This window comes from Panicum virgatum, chromosome 5N (assembly GCF_016808335.1).
Source record: "Panicum virgatum strain AP13 chromosome 5N, P.virgatum_v5, whole genome shotgun sequence".
NCBI lineage: Eukaryota > Viridiplantae > Streptophyta > Magnoliopsida > Poales > Poaceae > Panicum > Panicum virgatum.
Window position 1 is genome coordinate 19258706 of NC_053149.1, and position 19836 is coordinate 19278541.

The following is a 19836-nucleotide window of genomic DNA, read 5'->3' on the forward strand; positions in this document are numbered from 1 at the left end:
AAATAGACTTCATTTAGTGTTTTATGCCTGAGAGATTTTTTTTTTTGGAAACGTGCGCGCTAGTTTCGAAGAATGCCAAACAAGACCTAGTATCAAGGAATCAACCTAAAGACAATGGAACATGGCAACATGCATGAAAGACGTGGGACAGAACACAACCTTTTTTTAATTTTATTAGAAGAATAGAAAGAGAAACAGATGCGCAAACACAACTTCCACTTATGAAATTATTACAAGAACGGAAACTTGCTGACCAAATTAACCTCTCCTAAATACAATCAGAAGAATCACACATGTAATTGTATGATAGGACATCACTGATCCAGCATTCCAGTTCATTAGTTCTTGGCGTTCCCCATGGGGTTACCCTCGAAACGGTTGATCCTGAAGTGGCCTAGCTCCACGCCGGCCTCCGCCGCCGTATTGGTCTTGCCGTCGATGGCCATCTCGGCCAGGATCCTCCCCACTGCCGGCCCCATCTTGAACCCGTGCCCAGAGAACCTGGCCCCGACCACCAGTGGCGGAACCAGGATTGAATTGAACCCCGGGCCGAGTTTTAAATATAGTTGTGACAAAAACCAGACGTCGACAAACTCATAGTTCAAAAAATACACGAGAACATAATGGAAGTTCAAAAAATACACGAGAACATAATGAAAAGATAGAAAACATACAACAAGTGTCATCGCGAAGTAGTATATTTATTCTTTTTCAGCAAATTTTTGGGCTTCTTCGGCAATTTTTTGGGCCGAACCCCGAGCCATGGCACGGGTGGCCCGGGTGTACATCCGCCACTGCCGACCACCACGTCCTCACCGAACTCGCCGCCGAGGAAGTCGATCACGAAGTCCTTGTCCGGCGTCATGGAGTACATGCACGACTGCCGGGAGACCGGCCCGCCGGCGGTCTCGACGTGCTCGGGCATGAACTCCTCGATCCACCGGGCCACCCGCTACGCCACGCCGCCGCCGGAGGCCCAGTCGCGGCCAGGGTTTCCTTTATCCTCCGATATTGGCTGAAATTTCCGATATTTCCCTTTTATCCCTAGGGTCCGACAAAATTAGATATCGGCCAAATTTTTCCTATTTATCCTGCTTCTACACAGATGATCCAAATTTAGCCGCGTGATGGTACACACTCATAATATTGTATTCTTGTTTTTATCTATGAACAAGTGATGTTTAATAGTTTAGAAATAGTTTCAGATCAAATTCTACGAATTTTTTTTGAAAAAATTTGAATTTTTTTAAATTTAGTCAGATATTTTCGATATATCTTGTATATTTATCCTATATATCTATGACCTCCGATAAATTTTTATTTCCAATAATGAAATCCTTGGTCGCGGCTGTTGGGGTCGCACGGCGGGCCACCGTCGTAGTTGATCTTGATGAGGCCCGGCAGCTCCAGCGACGGCGTGCTGTGCACGTGCCGGTCGCCGTAGCTGGAGAACGTCGCAGATGGTGCGGGACTCGCCGTGCGAGGAGCCGAGGTGGTGGAGCAGGTCGAAGCGCTCCAGGAGCAGGGCGCGCGCGCCGCGGGACGCCGCGGCGTGCGCCGCGCAGCTGCCCATGATGCCGGCGCCCACCACGATCACGTCGTAGTCGAAACAGCAGCCAGCGGCGGCGGCGGCCTCGGGAGCTTCGGCGGGCGCGGCCATGGCCGGACACTGCCGGGGCGTTGCTGTGGTGGCCTTTTGTTGCACGAGGAAGTGAGCAGATGATGAATGTGCTGCAACGCTAGTTACAACAGTGAGTGAGTGATTTATAGGTGGAGCTGCGACTTGGGAGTTGGTGTGCAAGTGCAACGTTGCCAAATTGTAACTTGCAAGCAGTGGTCTTAAATGGAATTGTAAACATGTTTATTTGTGACACGTTTTTGTTTCGATTTGTATGAGAACTAAATTTGGTAGGGCTTAGCAGCCGGTAAAAAAAGCCCTACAAAAAGGGGGCATGGTAAGAAAGGGGAAAACAAGTGGCTTATCAGTGACTGGAATAAGAGGAGAGGCATAGGTGGATGTGGGCAGAGCTAAGACACACAAAGCAAATTCTTGTAGACATGAAAGATGGAAAAATAAATTTAACTTAAATTTGCTTAATTTGGGCAGTAGCCAAATTGATATAGTAAAGTTGTCACTTGCCAGTTGAAAGTTACATTCTTGTATTTAAGGACAAGATAGGAAGGCTTGCGTGTCGTGTCAACTTCCAAGACATCAGAAAAACATTAACTTTCGTGTAATGTATCATGTAAGTTAAGGATCTGGATGGTGCTATTTAAAAAACTCAAGTCTACATAGAAAATCCAATCAAAGCCAACTCCTTTTATCTTTTACAAAGCCGGCGGCTGCAATGTGTGATCGGTTATTATATATCCTTTCCTTTAGAACAAAAATATACTAAGGTCGCAATCATTTTCTTGATTGATGGATACTTTCAAATTTCTACGCCTTCATTTTCTTGAAGGGAGTAGTCCTTTATGAGTAGTTAAATGTGTCTTTGTAGTTAAATGTGTCTTTGCAGGAGTTTTAACTTGTATATTATTGTCCTGATTGACATGATCCTTTGATCCTCATATGCGCTTTTAACACCTTACCGGCTCATCAAGGCATCATGCACAGCAACTCCAACCTACCTCCCTTCGGACCTCCTATCCAACATTTAGGAGAGAGAAACGAAAAAATTACCTCCAACCCACCATTGGAAATACTAGCCGTTGTGAATAGTGTCATTAAAAATACAACCATTGAAAAACAGGGCGTTCAAAGTAGTAGTTGGAAATATAGCCATTGTGAATTGTACCATCCAAAATACAATCCTTGAAAATGGCCCTTCGAAATATAGCTGTTCGAAATATAGCCATTGTAAATAAATCATGCAAACATAAATCGGTAATTCAAAATAATCCTCATGGTACCTTGATATGAATAAAGAATGAGGGAGTTGGAGATATAGGAGTAAGTATAAGAGGTATGTTCGAATTCATTGTGAAATAGGAGAGAGAAACAAGATAAGAGACCCTCGTATGAGTAGAATAGGGGGGCCAAAAGTAAAGTAGGAGGTTGGTTGGAGTTGCTCTTGAACCCAAGTCAATTCATGTAGGGAACATATCTGGTGGAAACCACAACTTTTGTGAAAATCCGTGCAAACCACGGTAAAAAGGTCGTCTAAATTCGCCAAAAAAAATCACACATGTAGATGATATGATGATACACAATCTTGTAAAATATTTTGTCCAAACTCGATTTCGTTTGTGAGATATAAAAATAATAAATTTCAAGCCAGAAAGCTGTCCAGATGATTTGTTAGAAATTTAACCGGGAGAAAATGGGAAACCATTTTTATCCACACACAAGTTCGCCTCATTGCAAAGTTAGAATCTTGAAGGTACGAGGAAAGACCCAATATTTTGTCCATTAGCTGGTTGGATGAAACAGATAGTACATGGCCACATTGCAATACGTACACTAGATCGATGGGGCCAAATCCTACCAAGATGCCACAATCAACTTGAACACATGATTGCATGACCATTCATGCAGTTGACACCGGTCGCTTGAGTACTCTATTGCTTGCTTAGGTCATTGCTGACGAGAAGACCAAAGCTGAGCTCCTTATTTTCCCAGAAAGATACCAGGAAGTACTTGGTGAGTTGGTGTATGAGTATAATTTAATTCATGTGTCTCCATATTGCTAGTCTGTTGTTTCCTTGCCTGTTTTGAACGCTCATGTATCTGTACTCCGTTGCAATGTTTAGAATAGGCACAATAGCAGACCTGCTTACCAAAGATGCCATATGGTCAGGTCACCATTTCACCCACCGCAGTTGCTCAGAAACTCAAAATGTTTGGTATTCCCAGGACTACACAAACAATGGGGGACAAGAGGCAGAGACTATTTGCACCTTGGCAGGAGAATCGGGTTCTCTTTTTCTAGGCAGCTATTGAGAAGCAATTCCGAAGGGTCCTACAGATGTTCAACACAGGATAACACAAACAATTCATATAAAATCTTCAACCACTGCAGCTCAGTAGAGCTAACTGAAGCTGGGTATTTCCGATTCACAAATTCACAACCATATGTTAGTACTTAAAAAGAAGAATGTCAGATCAGCATTCAGCAGCCACACACCATGACACGGTAACTCAAAATGTGCTTCGTGCATACATAACTCTTCCGAAATAACCTCCAGGGAAGATTCTCACCCAGAAACTAGGGAACTACTGTCAGTTAGCAAGCAACTGTACACATCCTCAAAGGACAACACACCGCCAACTAGCTGCCTGCTCTATTAGCACTTGCCATAACAAAGACACATGAGATTTGTTTCCCATAACTACCACTGCTAGTGAAAGCAACACTACAACATTCGCATAGATGCTTTACCAGCGCTATGCGATTCACCTCAGGGAATCCAACATCCTCACATCATGCTTCTTGCGCCTGCAGCGGTGATGGGTTTTCTGCTCCCCAAAGTTATTCTCGCCAACAATTCTCATTTTATTCATATCTGCAATGGGAAAATTATAGTCAGAAAAGATTCTAGGAGCACACAGATAAAAAGCATACATTATTGCGACACAGGAATGTCATCAAAGAACACTTCCAGTGGTGTTAGCTGCAGGAAACCAATACAAGGACCATGAATTCATGATGATCAACATCAACACTACACGGTGCAAGTATGGTCAACAGTTTTTCAATAGTTGATTGCAGCAAACATAATGACTGTCCATGCATCCAAAACGGTGCAAGTATGGTCAACAGTTTTTTAAATCCTAAAGAAAGAAATATTTGATGTAGCACGATGCTATCTGCATACCAGTTATAGTGCGTATTAAATGTAGACTGTCGCTATTGAAATTGCAAAAACGGCATCTGCAACAACATCATTTAAGGGGAGGAAAAACTCCCTCCACCCAGGTTTGATCAGTGTATTTGGTCTTGGCACCATGACCAAGGCAACGATCAGGAAGGTGTTGGCAATGTGACCAAGGCAACGATCGGGATAGGTGTCGGCAATGTGACCAAGGCAACAAGCAGAATAGAGCAGGATAGTGCATCGTGACCAAGGCTCGTGCATTCAATTCAACGCGAATTGAAACGACATCCGTGTTCTGCCCGAGGGAAGATGGCTGTCCACATCAATTGTGGAGTTCCTTTTTTTCCTCATGCGCTGATCAAACTTGGACAGAGGGAGAACTCCACAAGACCTAACAGACTCCATATGAAAAAGATTGATGACCACAGGTCTAATTAATGATCAATTAAACTTAGACCCTCAGGGACAGGTTTCGTTAATTCTTTCTTGTTTGTATGTTTTCAGTCTCCATGATTTTAAAGGCATCAAACTTGTACGAAACCATGACTCATTTGAATCATGACCTAATACCTCCCAAAAAGCCAGTAATACAAAGGACTAAACCACCAGTATATTCAGCAACTGATCAGTAGGGTTTGAATGCTTGACGACAATTTAACTTCCTAAGAATTATACAAGTGCGCAAAATTACTAATCACAAAGTGCAACCATACATCTAGGAAGGATGCCAAGAAAATACTAAATTTCGTTAGCAATTCCAGCAAGACATGTAGCAAACGAAATTAAATTATGTCAAAATAATGGCATTGTACCAACTAGAAGGGTAGCTAGTGTGGCCAGCATCTGATCACAACCTAGTCTCAAACATTAGGACCAGCATATTATCAGAAAAAAAAACATTAGGACCAGCGCAAATTTCATAAGATCTTCTTTTCTGGGTAGTACACTCTTTTTCTTTGGTAGTACATAGCAATTTCGATTTTTTTTTTATTCCAGCTATAGTGCTGCTAGAACGAATCATTGAATACATTTTCTGTTTGATTAGACACTAGACAGCATGGCAAGTGGATAACATTGATAGCCGGAGAAAATTTCAGCTCATACCTCATAAAATTTTACGAAATGCATTGACTTACCATGATATGTGCAGTAAGACATTAGGCATGCATGTTAAAGGACCTTACCAATATGGAAAAGTGAGACATTAGGCTTCCCACCAGACAAAATTATCTCACATTATGTTATTACTTCATCCATCATAAATACAGGTCATGTTAGGATTGTCCTAAGTCAAACCTTTTCAGCTTTGACCATCATTAGCTTAAAAAAATCATACAGATTGACAATAAAATTGACATTACTAGGTTCATCTTAAAAAATAATTGCAAAACATATTTTTTATTCGATACAATAATACAACATAATTTATGACTGGTGGGAGTAGAAAGAAAGAAATTAATTAATAGGGCACAATCATTTTGGCAGACCACTACTAGTTTATTGTATGGGTAAACAAGTGCATTTTCCCTAAAGACAATTTTGACTCATCCGTGGCATATGTTTACTGGCAGCAGGATATACAAAAAAAAACAAGGGTAAATAACAGACATAAACAGCAAGGAATGAGACTATCGACATACTGTGAGATCAAGAATGGGGAATTATGATAACCTATAATAATTTGATCCCCAACAAGAACTATCAAAGGACACCATAATCTCAGTCCACATAGTTAACAAACTAAGTTGTCCTAAATTTCTAATGAAAATATTCTAATTAAGAGAACTGCACGCCATGACGCTGCCAACAATGCAAATAGATCAGATCTATGTGGTGTTGAGGATACTAAAAGCTAAAATCAGTGAATATAGGACGCTCATCACCTCCAATCACCCCGTCCCAGAACAGTTGCTGCCTCCCATCCTCCTCCTCTTCGTCGATCTCATCTCCGTATCCGAGCTCCACGTCGCCACGGTACCCAGGTTCGCTCCCGTACCCGGAATCGGCGGCCGCCGCCTCCGCTGCCGCGCCGACCCCACCAGCCCCCGCAGCAGCCCCACCAACAGGTGCCGGCCCGAACTCCGTCGCCATGGGCACGTCCCTCATCCGCATCTCCCCGACATCCGACGCCCACATCTCCCCGCTGGAGTCGGTGGCGCCGCCGCCACCGGCGCCGCACGTGAAATGGAAGTCGGAGCACGTGCCGGATCTCCGGCGGTCGCTGCTGCGGCCGGACACGGACCGCGAGCCCGCGCCGCGGCGGCGGCGCTTGCGCAGCCCCAGCCACCGGAAGGATCCGCCGCTGCCGCCCCCCGAGGGGGCAGGCGTCGGGGTCTCCGCGTCAGGGAGGTGGGCCGAGGCGGCGGGAGCGGTGGAGCGGTCAGAGAGGCAGGGCTTCTTGTGGAAGGGGTGCCAGGAGGCGACGGCCTCGGCGAGCAGTATGTGCGGCGGGTGGTGCCGCAGCTGCGGGGCGCGCGGGGTCATCGGCGCCGGAGGAGGGGCCGCATCGGAGTTGGGGTTTGGGTTGGGGAGGGGGCACGGTGGTGGCGGTGATCTCATTTTTCTCTCGGTGGGGAAGGAATAGGAAAACTGGAAAAGCTTTGATGTCTGATTTTTTTGAATTTTTTTATTTTTATATTATTTTTTTTGATTTATCAACAATATATATCAATTTTTTTTTGCAAAATTGTTACCCACCCGCCGGTTCGTTTGGCGGTAAGGAGATACTGCCGGATGAACCGGCGGTAAGGGCTGTGGGCCACCGCCTGACAGCATTTCGTCGGTTCAACTGGCGATGGGAGGCCAGGCCAATGGGCCTTAGTTGGCCGGGAACCTACCGCCAGTTAAAACGGCGGTAGCTGGTGCTTACCGTCATATGAGCCGGCGGTAAGCACCTACCGCCGGACCAACCGGCGGTAAGACCCCCCACTTAATCCCCGCCCGGCTCCTCAAGCGCCGCCGCACGCCCGCTCGCTCCCCCGCGCCGCCGCCCGCCAAGCGCCACGGCCCGTCCGCTCCGCCGCCCGCGTCGCGCCTGGTGAGGGCCGCCCCCCCCCCCCCGGCCGCCGGGGTTTGGCCGGCCGGCGCTCCCCCGACCGCGCGCTCGCCACCTTGGGTTGCGCGCCTACTCGTGTTAGGTATATTTTAAAATTTAGTTTAATTAATAATAATTGGTAGATTAGTATTAGAAATATTAGTGATTTAGATATAGTTTTAGGTGTAGAAATAGTTTTAATAAATATTAGTGATTTAGATATAATTATTTTTAATATAAAATCGTAGAATATGAAATTGTAAATATTAGTTTACATACGAATATAATTTCATATATAAATATTAATGAGTTCAAACAGACATATTAGTCTCATAAAAATATTATTAATTAATATTATATTACATAGAAAACCTACGAATATATGCCAGTAATAGAAATTGTAGAGAAACAATTAAGATAAATGTAAAAATAGCAGAAATATTTATTAGCGTTGATTAAATTCTAAGGACGAGTAATTATTGTCGTAAATATTGACAGGCATGTCAGATGATTTATATTTTCAAGTGTTCTATGGGTCAGAAGAAGTTAGATATGGTCCTGAAGGGGTAGATTTGTCAGAGTTTAGCTCGATCACAAAAAAGTACCCCGAGCTAGAGAGAGGACTTGGATTTCAATATCCAATTGGCTATTTAAAGTTTTCGGCCTTAGTCGAGATGAACATGAGATCTCTGTCATGGCAGTGGTCAGTCGAAGGGAACCAGTATTTTAGGAACTATTGCCGCTTGAAGGGACGCAAAACTGGAGGAACTATGTCAATATAAGTAGTAGACAAGGCTTACCGTTTGTGTTGTTTGTTCAAGCATTCTAGAAGATTAGTTTTAGAACTGAAGCGGGTGGGGATCATGAAGGGCAGGGAGATATAGTATCGAAAGAAACCGAGACGATGCATGAACCTCATGAAGAAGGTGGTGAACTCGAGATTTTAGAAGATGATAGACATGCTGCACACGAACCACGTCAAGCAATTGGTTAGGCTGATGAAGGGGAAAACATTCCAGAGATAGTTGAAGAGTTTCAGAGGGAGGGTGAACAACAGCACAATGCAATGAATGATGACTCTTCGGATGATGATGATGATGATGATGACGATGATTATCATGTCCCACACAACTGGTCCGGGTATGATTTTTCAAAGTTAAGTGTAAATGAAGGTGAAGCGGTCCCTTGGGAGTACAGGCAAAATGAAGTATGCATCGGTTCGGTGTATGCCAACAGTGACAATATGAAGAAAGCTATAAAACGTTGGTCGACTCTCTCTTTGCAAAGACAGTTCAAAGTTGTCAAGAGCAGTACGAGAACATATGATGTGCGTTGTGTGAGAAGCGAATGTCCTTTCAGAGTGAGTTGTATTGCTCTTGCTCTTGCGTATGAATGAGCCTACCCTCCGCCCAGCCTGGGTATTGGCCTCTGCCGGGGCTTGAGTCCTTCTCTAACGGGCGTCTCCCTTTTATAGCTCAAGGAAGACGCGTACACGGGTGTTGAGACCCCGACAGGTGGGCCCAATGTGGATGTATAGCATACTGCGAAGAAGGCATTAATGGTGCTACAGCGGTTGAGAATCTCTCCCCGGATACGCTTCATCGCCCTGCAGACTCTCTGACCGAGGGGAGGATTTACCTGTCCCATCGGCGAGGCGCCCGTTGAGGTAGTGTAGGTTGCGGCGTAGACTGTTGAGTCTACCGCGTAGGCGTCATGATGGGCGAAGCCGAGCCGTTGTGTCCAACTGGCGTAGCAGGCTGCCGTGCGTTGCGTGGGCGGCGCCAGCGGCTGCACTGTGTGCCTTGGTAACGCGCGATCAATAGTGCAGCCTGGCAAAAGTCGCCTCGGGCTCTGCCGTGGCAGAGCGCACTTACATCTCTCGTATTGAATGCGGTAGGTGGGCGAGTCTTCCAGTAGAAGACTCGCGGCTGCGCGCGTGCCCGTACCCGCGGACACGTGGCGGCTACGGACCAGCCCCAGGCAGGGAGTTGGTTCCCTCCCCGCTGAGGGGTCCGGATAGTATATGGGGGTCCGGGGCTTGGTAGGAGGTCCGGGGCCCCCGGCTATTTTGGCTGAGCGCTCCCTTCTCCGGGACACATGGCATCACCGGACCCTTCCCTAGCAAGAAATGGGTCTGGGGCCGCTGGCCGGGTGAGAAAGGCTCCGGACCGCAGGGGTCTGGCTGCTCAGGCCGTCAGCGCGTAGTCAAGGATAACTACGAGGCTCTTGCCTAGATACAGCAAGAGAGGGTACCCTAGTCCAGGGGTACCGACAGTTCTGATAAAAACCGAGAAGGGGGAAAACAAATGATAGACGCTCGGGAAGAAGTGGTATATATGGCGCCCAGCTCGGCGCCACAAATCAAGGCACCGAGCTCGGCGCCACAAATCTAGGCGCCGAGCTCGGCGCCACAAATGGGTACTTGTAGTAGAAAGTACACAATGCAGATTAATTAGACATTGGAATTACAAAAACAATTGCACTGGCATGTACATGGAACACGCCAACGTCGTGTTCCATCTAAACCTAACATGCCTTAGGGAATATGAAATTCGAACATTAAATGATAGTCATCTATTGAGTGCACCGAGAATACTTCCCCTTCCTAATAGCCTCGGGCCCCGCCTCCTTCGTACGGCGGGCCCTCTCTCGCTTTCTCTCCCTATCAGCTTCACGCACCTCCGCCTGCCGATGTTCCACATCTGCGAACCTCTTCTGGATCTCTTCTTTGACTTTTTTGCGCTTCTCCTCCATTTTTTCCTCTTGCAGCATTCACTGCCACCTTTCCGCAGCCCATCTTCTTTTGCGTTCAACGTGTTCCTTAGCTTCGGTCAATTGCTCCGTGTCCAGCCACTGTATGAAATCACAAAGAGGTGGTGGACTCTATTTCCAAGCCGAGTTAGATTTAACTTACTGAACTCCGAAGGCGCAAACTAGATAGTGCGAGGTGATACCTTCGCTTTGTCCTTGCCGTAGCGCTTTGGTGGATCGTACTCGTAGTTCTCACTCATGAAGAACCTCCTGCCGAAGTCATCGCCCAAAACTTTGGACTCCATCAGCTTGCACAACGAACCGCAGAAGCACATTGGAACCTGCACTCCTTGAGGCACAGGTTCTCTAATCTTGTTCCACGGAATGTAGGTAGAACCAGAGAAAGACATGGTGGTAGTGCGGGGATGTCTAGTGACTTCGTATGAGATGGGGCGATGTCCTATTTATAGATGGAGCTATTTGGTCTATAGGCATGGTTCACGCATGTCTATCGCCGTTTCAAACGGCGGTAGGTCCTCCCACATTTTTAATTATAGTGGGGGTACAGAAGAATCCGATGCAAGGTGACAGAACATCGAAATCGTAATTGGAACTCATGAATATGTCTCATAAAAATATATTTTCACATTCTATTAGAGTTAAATCTAATTTGTATTAGTTTATAAAAAGTATTTCCATAACCTCCGCTATCTCTATTGTTTTCTGAAATATCTCTAAATGTAAAGAAAATAATTACAGCACAGAGAGCCTATAAAATAATTAAACAATTAATTACAGCAAAGAGAGCATATAAAATAATTAACAAAAAATTGTGGGATTACCTACCGCCGTTTGAAACAGCGATAGGTCACTACGAGTCTACAGTCCGTCTACAGCCGGCTATAGGCGCGCTGTAGCCCGGCGGTAGCACCTACCGCCGGTTCATCCGGCGGTAGGTAGCTACCGCCGGATGAACCGGCGGTATGTTAGATGGGCCGTGGGCCAACGAACTTACCGCCGGTATGAACCGGCGGTACCTTCCTTCCGCCGGATGAACTGGCGACTGGATGACATATTTGCAAAAAAAAATAACGACATATATTTTTGACAAATCAGAAAAAAAATATAAAAATAAAAAAATCGATTTTTTTCTATACATTTATAAATCTGCAAAAGCGGAAAGGACAAAATTGGACAAAGAAGTTGTACTACCAGTTTTATATTTGTGCAAGAAAAAATCATGAAACTTCGGCGTTGACTCCACCACACATGCTCGTCAACTTTTTGTACAATAGGCTGGTCGTCAGCATTTGATGCAGCTACAGTTCATTTTTTGTAACAATTTAGTGAAAAATTACAAAGTTCATTTACACCAACATATTTGAAGTCAAAAAAATTGTCAAACAATTTTTAGGGGTTTATTTACAACCCAATGCTCTTAGATTGGACCAAAATTTAATGATTTCTAATTACAAAATTCAAGCTTAAATTACTACTTCTTTTTTAAATACAGTACATACGCATCTGCTCACGTACACACACTCACCTCATATACACACATTTATCTTATATGAACACACGTACACAACCTTACTTCTATGAGCACCACTGAACAATTGAACCAGCAATCTCGAGGTTGACGAAGCCACCACATATGCCTTGTTGTCGATAAGAATGTTCTATACCATTGAGAAATAGTGCCGGTTAAATTATGTAGCAAATTCAAGAAAATGCGAGAACTCATGCCGAGTCGATGACTCAAACTCAGATGGACAATTTCCATTGTAGAAAATTTACTGACTGAGCTAAGTTCAGTTCATGAGCTTAAATTATTACTTAGTTGTGGAGATCTTACATGATAGTATAGTTGTCTTAATATATATGATGTCCAGTATACTTAACTTTGTATTGTGTGCTCAACATTGAGATATTGGATTTTTTTAACAAATATAAAACCCTTTCGTTAGAACCTTGAAAATATTGCTCACATGCAGATTACGATGCACTGCACGGATAGAAGATTCCATATAAGTGATCTCAAAGGTTGAAAATGAAGTGCTCATGGAGTCAGAGACTAACAGAGAGATCGTTAGCTATGGGAGTTCTTTGTTAGATGATCTACTATGATGCATGTCCTTTTACTAGGTCTTGTAATAAGAGTAGATGCTTAGATATTATCTAGTCTTATGATAGGCTTCACTTTTAAATAAATTTCTTATTCATCTAAATTGCAAACTTGATTGTATTTTAATTTTATAGTGGAAACAGGAATACCGTCATTTCAAAAAAAAACTTTTGCTAGTGGTAGATCAATTCAAGGATGTGAGATGCTTGGTTATATAATCTTCATAAACACTTAGCACATAAGAATTCTATAAGGTTGACCAATTTTGGCTGGTATTCTAATGCTATACAAGATTTTGACAAGTTTTTTATTCTGACTGCTAGTAAAATTTGTTGTCAAAATATGTACATGTCACGTGTTACCAAAAATGTTGGGTTGTTTGGTTTCAGCATTTCGCCCTACCGGATCTTGCCAATTGTACTAAGTTAGAAGTTCAGGAGTTATTTGTTTTGCTGGACACCTTATTTACTACAGAATAAGGTATTATTTGTTTTCAAAAGTTTTGGAGTTATTTTTATACTGAAAACATGCAAAAGGTGTTAGACTAAAACAAAATTGAGATGCGTGTAGGTATTTTTTAAAAAAACATCAAGGTGGGTTTTAATTTGTTTTTTCAGTTCTAGTAGTATTTGTACAGTAGTATTTTTTATACCAATACTTCTTCCGTTTCAAAATGTAGTTCGTTTTAACTTTATATTAAGATCTATAAATTTATATTTTAGAATGAAAGAGGTATAATACAAGCAAAATCATATTCTATTGCATATCTATGCTCACATAGAAAACAGCTCACATAGAAAACAGCCAATGATCATGGCCTGCGAAGGCTAAAAAGAATCGGTCCATCCCTACCGTTGAAGCCCACAGCAGCCCACAAGCTACCCTGCCCCTCACAGCCGCCAGTCTATATCACCACTTCACCACGCGTCCCTTGTCGCATGTTCCGTCTGCTTCCATCCCACCACCACGCATCCCGAACCTTCTCGAGCCCCCTCACCGAACCCTCCTCCGTCCTCCCACTTAAAGGATGATCTAGACATTTGAATTCTTAGAATAAATTTAATATTTTAAAATAAATATGTTTAAAATTTTATATTATTTTTTTTATATTATCAAGCATATTATTACACATAAGAATAAAATTTTGTATAGATTTTTTTATATATTATTTGCTCCCTACAATTAAAAAAGTGAAAAAAGATTCGAATCCGTATCCGATCCGTATTCGAATTTTTATATCTATTATTTGAGAATATATATAAATTTTTATATCTATTATTTGAGAATATATATGATAAATTTGAGGTTTAGTTTTTATAAATCTTTACAAGATCAATGTTAAATACAAGACTATGAATTTACATAATAAATTCTATATCTTATTTGTCCATAATCGAAGAAAAATAATAAAAAATCTGACATTCGAATAAACATCCGAGTCCATCCTTACTCCCGCCCGGCTCCACGCAGGTGTGCCCGCCCAATCCCCCACATTCCCACGGCACAGCACACTGTTTCTTTTCCTTTCTGTTCGCTCCGATCTTGTTTCGATCATGGTAATCCCCAACCTCCCGCCCGCCCCTCTCGCCGCCGATTCCCTTTCTTAGCTTTGATTTGTGAGGTGATCAAGTCCACTCTCCTGTTCTGTTCGTTGCGGGATTGCTCGATGAGTAGTGCGCTGGTAATCCAATTCATCATTAGCACGGTTCGATTAGGTCATTGTAAGTTTGTAACCTTGTTCATCTTCTTCAGCGGCCATTCTTCCTAAATTTCGGGGATTTAACCGACTCCCTTGCGCTATGTTGAATTATGCTCCCCTGTCAGTTGTTTGTTTTTAGGAGCTGCTACCATACTTAAAACTATCGAGACATTGATGCATGATTGAACACTGTAGAGCCCGTGAAATACGCATGTGTAGTTTGATTACCCACCGTTGGAAGAATTGTTCAGTTCTTTTCGAAAAGAAATAGTTATTATATATGCTCAGCATATATTAAGTAAATAAATAAATAAAAGGCGAAGGAGAATATTTTGAAGACTCATAGCGCTCTTGTTACATTTTCCAATGAAGCATCATTCTTTGCTGGTTAAGGATGCTGCTACTTCGTTTTTTTTAAAAAAAAATAGTCCACCTTACAATGCTCAGCATATAGTTGTCTGCCACTATGTTTCCTTGCTGTTTTTTTATTTTTGATATATTTTCTTGTTCCTTCGAATAAGATACTTCAAATTTTGTCTCTTCCTATTAATTCATGCTAGTACCATGCTAGGAGATTTTGTTTGTTACCCCAGTATCTTCTGCATCGTGTGGCTAGCGACTTTGGTCTTACCTTTCTGGTTGACTGCAGAAAACAATGAGCAGGCGCAACAGCCGCACCATCTATGTAGGCAACCTCCCTGGGGACATCCGTGAGAGGGAGGTTGAGGACCTCTTCCACAAGGTGTGTGTAATCTTTTTACATGCACCTTTGTCGGTCAGGGCATATGAGTAATTAATAAAATTTTCTGTCTCAGCGATATCAGTATCCTGTTAATGTGAAAATATTAGTTTGGGGTTGAAGGTTTGCATTTTTTTTAAGACATTAAATGGTATATTATCTGCAACTTGATTTAGGCATTGCACATGAATTATTATTTGATTTCCGTCTGTTCTTTTTTATCGAGTTGTGTCAACCAAAGAAACATTGTATATGTTGTCTTTTTCTGAATTAAACAGGGCTCTCTGTTTTTGCAATTGTGCACAGTACGTTTATTATGTCTCTGCATGACCTATGCTTTTAATTATGTATAGTCTAAGTCCGCATAAGGCAAATTTGCAGTATCTGAAACCTTGATGATGCATGTAGTGAAACGAGAAAACTGTCCTGTCTAGCATAAGAAAATGTTTTCACACTGTAGTATTAGTATATATTTATTGAATCTTGTATGACAATACACTTGCCTTAATTTTTAATTCAATGTATGATTGTGCAGTATGGTCGAATTTTGGATATTGACCTGAAGATACCTCCAAGACCTCCTGGATACGCTTTCGTTGAGGTGAAGATGTTTTCCTGTGGACTTACTTCTAAACTTATAACAACAGCTCTATTAATCCTTTTCAGTTTTATAATCTATTTTAGATCATGTTTTGACCATTGAAAATTCAAAGCAAACTAGCTGATAAAATTTGGTTCTGATGCAAACAAACATCTGGTGTTAACAAAAATATGATGCTTTTGTAGTTTGAGGACCCACGTGACGCTGATGATGCAATTTATGGGCGTGATGGGTATAACTTTGATGGCTACAGGTTGCGGGTATGTAGACCAAGATGTGTGCTTCATTTATTGAGTGATTTTTTCCTGAAGGGGTCTGGTTTGGTTTTTCTTGTGATTATGAGCTGAAAATATGTTTTCTACTCAGGTTGAATTAGCTCATGGTGGAAGAGGTCAGTCTTACTCTTATGATCGTTCTAGCAGCTATAGCAGCACACGCCGTGGAGGTGTTTCTAGGCGCTCTGATTACCGTGGTTGGTACTTTTGTCTTATTATGATTAAGTTTACTTATAGCTCCTTACAGAGATTCTCATGGTTACATTTTCTGAACCATGCAGTTATGGTCATGGGGTTACCTTCATCGGCATCATGGCAAGATCTGAAGGTACTGCATTTGTAACTAACTTCTGCTATTAGTTTTTGCTGGAAAGGAGTTCAATTTATTACATTTCAGGACCACATGCGACGCGCCGGTGATGTTTGTTTCTCTGATGTATACCGTGAGGCCGGAGGTTAGTAGTTTGAGCATTCCTAAACTCATTTCCTGTTATTTCATTGCAGCATAAGGTAATAAACGTGATCACTAATTGTTTATATCATGTGGCCATAATTATTGCTTCATTGTCCCTCTGAAATATGAAATCTTCTGGTTCTATTCGGAATTTCCACATATTGATGACATCTATTCCTTCTTCTTTCTTGTGCTGCAGAAACTATTGGAATTGTGGATTATACAAACTATGAAGACATGAAATATGCGGTGAGTTTTGCAGGTCTTTTACTCATTGCTTTCAATATGATATTTAACTTGTATCATCTATTACTGTTTCAGAGGGTCTGTTTGACTGTTGAAGAGAATGCTCTAATTAAATGTGTGTTCTTTCCTGTGTCATGTGGTATGCTTTACTCTTATGCATTTTTCTCTTTCCATCTTGCAGATCAGGAAGCTTGATGACTCACTGTTCAGGAACGCATTTTCTAGGGCGTATGTCAGAGTATGTTCTCTTGTTTTCCTCAATTTGGTTTTAGAAATCGCTAAGATGCCTGGCATGATATCTATTTGATTATGAAACTATGTTGATTTGTTATTCTATTATAGGTGAGAGAGTATGATGCTAGATCACGAAGCAGAAGCCGTAGCCGCTCTTACTCGAGAAGCCCCAGTTACAGCAGGAGCAGGAGTCCAAAGTATGTATAAACGTTCACAAATTTGACATAACAAGTTCTATGGAACCCATTCTTATTTCTTGTTTCGTACTTAGATCTGTTTCTCGGTCACTATCACCTGTCGATGAAAGGTATGTAAATCTATATTGATGGGAAATGTGCATTTGTGAAATTGTAAGTGCTAGTGTTGGATCTGCATGCTATGCCTGCAAATTTATTGTTAGAAGGAAGATGATACTTAGTACTTACTCAGCAAATAAACGGTGAAAGCAATCAGACCTTGTTCTATGTCATCTTTAACATATGGTTTAGATAATTAGATATGCAGTGCACCTATGGTGCTAAAAAATATGGAAGCCTCACTTTATGTAGAGAGGCCATCATTTTGTAAACTAGCCTCAAGCGGGGCACATGTATTATTGTAAAACTGATAAGAGAGTGCCACAAACTTATTTGTTTCCTACCATCTGGTACACTTTCAACAAACAAAAAGCCTTTCAGAACCTTATGCTTTATATGAACTTCCACATGTGCATCTCTACATTTTCAAGTACCTTCTAGATCATGCTCCTTAAAAATTTTAAGTGATACCACAAACTTACATATAAATCTTGCAATGCTGAAGTGGGGAGCGTTGATCCTTCATAAGCATGCCAAGTTGGAGAGGGGAAATGACTTAGAGTAGACAATGATAGGGGAACCAGAATTTTAGCTTCTTTCAAAACTAGGTTTTTTTTTTCACTCTTGCTGCTATATCAATCAGTCATCTCTATAGCATGGCAGCATCTCTTTGTTTTTCTCATGGAGAAGTTTCAGTCCTCTCCTTATTTAACAAACAAATGTATACATATGTGGACCCAAATTATATTTCCTACTTTATATTTTATATAAAAGTAAAAAAAGGACTCTACGTCTGAAATTCACATATATTCACCATAGATTTTAATAATTGCCTGCTGCGTAAGAAAAGGTTTCATTCTTGTTTTTTATTAAAGGTGCAAGAAAAACAAGTTATGTGCCAGAATTTTAATTTGATATACTTTGGAATGCTTACTGGCTTATAACACCAGTGATATGTTTTTCGGATGTACCAATTTCTCTTTAAATTAGCATGACTTGAATTTACTCTGTGGTTAGTGATTACTGATTAAACATAAAGAGCTTGCTGGCTAACCTGCACTGCTCAAGGTTTGCTTTTGTTTTTCCTAGATCTGGCCATGCCGGTGATCTGGGGACTGCATTGATAGATTATTGGATGTATTGAGAATCGGAGTGGATGGTTTGGGACTTTGGATAGTAAAGCTGGATTGTGATGCATGTATGACAAGTGGGCTACAACCAGTCCTAGGAGCAAGATAGGACTGACAGTAAGGATATGTGAAGTGGATCTCGTTGTGTGTCGACTATATGTGCTTAAATTTCAATGGCTCAATATAAATGGACGTTAATTCACAATTTTTTGTTTAACTGATATTGCCATCCTGGTAAAAGTTTCAGAATCTATGGTGCTTCTTGCACACCAAAAAAAATATGGCTTTTAAGCATTTTCTTGTCAATGTGTGTTCTGAGTTTGCTCTAGCTCAAAAAAGTTGACATTTATAAGGAGATAAGATAAACCTTAGTTTGTCTATTTGCAGTTTCAGTTATGACCTTATTACCTGATAGCTTAAACACCAAAAGTTGTACTCTGCACTGTAGCTCCCTTTCTGAACCAATTCATTGAAACCTCTTTATGTGTATCTCAAATGAGAGCAATTTTGTATCTCAGTGCTACTAACACATCATTACGTAATGAATTTTGTTTATGGAACCTTCTGCAGATCGCTATCAAGATCCCGATCCTCTGTCTCTTCTGTAAGTACTCCAAGCTTGTCATAACTACACTACATCATGAAAATTGCTTGTTCAATGCAGTTCATTCAACTCTTTTGCAGCCTTCTCGTGGAAGATCTGCGAGCAGAAGCCCCAGGAGCAGAAGTGCATCCCGTTCTCGTTCTCCTGTAATGTCACACTTTCAAAAAAATCACTTATCGCATTGCTAGGAACTTCTATGCTAATTTAATCTGTACTTGCTGGCAGGTGAGATCTGATTGAACTAGGGAACCCTTGAAGCAGTGAGCAACTACAACCAGAGAGAGAAGGAAGTTGAGGAGATGCACTACCATCACAATGGTCTGAATGGTTCTGTTGTTGCCATTGCTCCCCCTCACTGCGGAGGTTTCCTTTTATTTAGTATTTAATAATTACATTAAATTATATTGCTAAAGGGAGCCTTATTATGCCTAGCGTACTGGTGTAAACTGAACTTCTGTGTACTGGGCTCATGACACTCAGCTTTCATTACTTACCTATAGTAAGTGGATGTTACTGTCTACTCTTCGGTAGCCTGTTGGCACTTTTATGTAGCGTCACACACCTCTTTCAATTGGTCGCTTGTAAGAATAGTTGAGTGGTCGATGTACTCGGTTATTTGGTTTCTGTGTGCTTCTGATATATTATTAGAATGCTTTGTACTCAGTTATTTGGCTTTCTGTTGTCTATAGCTAGACTTAGCCTGGCTATTGTAGTACAAGGATGCCGTGCTTGGTTGTTGTGTTATGCTTGTCCCATCTTCCTAAGATTGAATTGTGCGACTTGCATAGATTGTGTTTGGTTGTGCGACTTGCATTGTTCTTGCGTGTGGT

General features: G+C 41.9%; 2 protein-coding genes and 1 pseudogene across 7 annotated transcripts; 1 reads left to right on the forward strand and 2 right to left on the reverse strand.

Annotated features, from left to right (window-relative positions):
• Positions 1-321: 321 nt before the first annotated feature.
• On the reverse strand, positions 322-1660 carry LOC120674635 (annotated as a pseudogene).
• Positions 1661-4047: 2387 nt separating this feature from the next.
• Positions 4048-7377, reverse strand: LOC120675512 (gametogenetin-like). The gene is made up of 2 exons (XM_039956715.1): positions 6702-7377; positions 4048-4506 (listed from the first exon to the last, which is right to left on the reverse strand). Exons 1-2 carry the CDS (start codon positions 7375-7377, stop codon positions 4397-4399), a joined length of 786 nt encoding a protein of 261 aa, XP_039812649.1. The 3' UTR covers positions 4048-4396.
• A 6806-nt stretch (positions 7378-14183) lies between these two features.
• LOC120676942 (serine/arginine-rich splicing factor SR30-like) lies at positions 14184-19526 on the forward strand. Of its 6 annotated transcripts, XR_005676045.1 has the most exons (15): positions 14190-14284; positions 15077-15169; positions 15702-15767; positions 15953-16027; positions 16134-16239; positions 16324-16370; positions 16440-16497; positions 16696-16745; positions 16924-16980; positions 17085-17173; positions 17248-17283; positions 18362-18519; positions 18973-19006; positions 19087-19152; positions 19232-19526. XR_005676045.1 is itself a non-coding variant. In XM_039958289.1 (14 exons), the coding sequence occupies exons 2-14, from the start codon at positions 15083-15085 to the stop codon at positions 19244-19246; spliced, it is 786 nt and encodes a 261-aa protein (XP_039814223.1). In that variant the 5' UTR covers positions 14184-14198; positions 15077-15082; the 3' UTR covers positions 19247-19526. The 6 variants fall into 6 exon arrangements, 5 of the variants coding, with proteins under 5 accessions (XP_039814223.1, XP_039814222.1, XP_039814224.1 ...); XM_039958289.1 differs by lacking the exon at positions 18362-18519 and having other exon boundaries at positions 14184-14198; XM_039958288.1 differs by lacking the exon at positions 18362-18519.
• Positions 19527-19836: the final 310 nt, after the last annotated feature.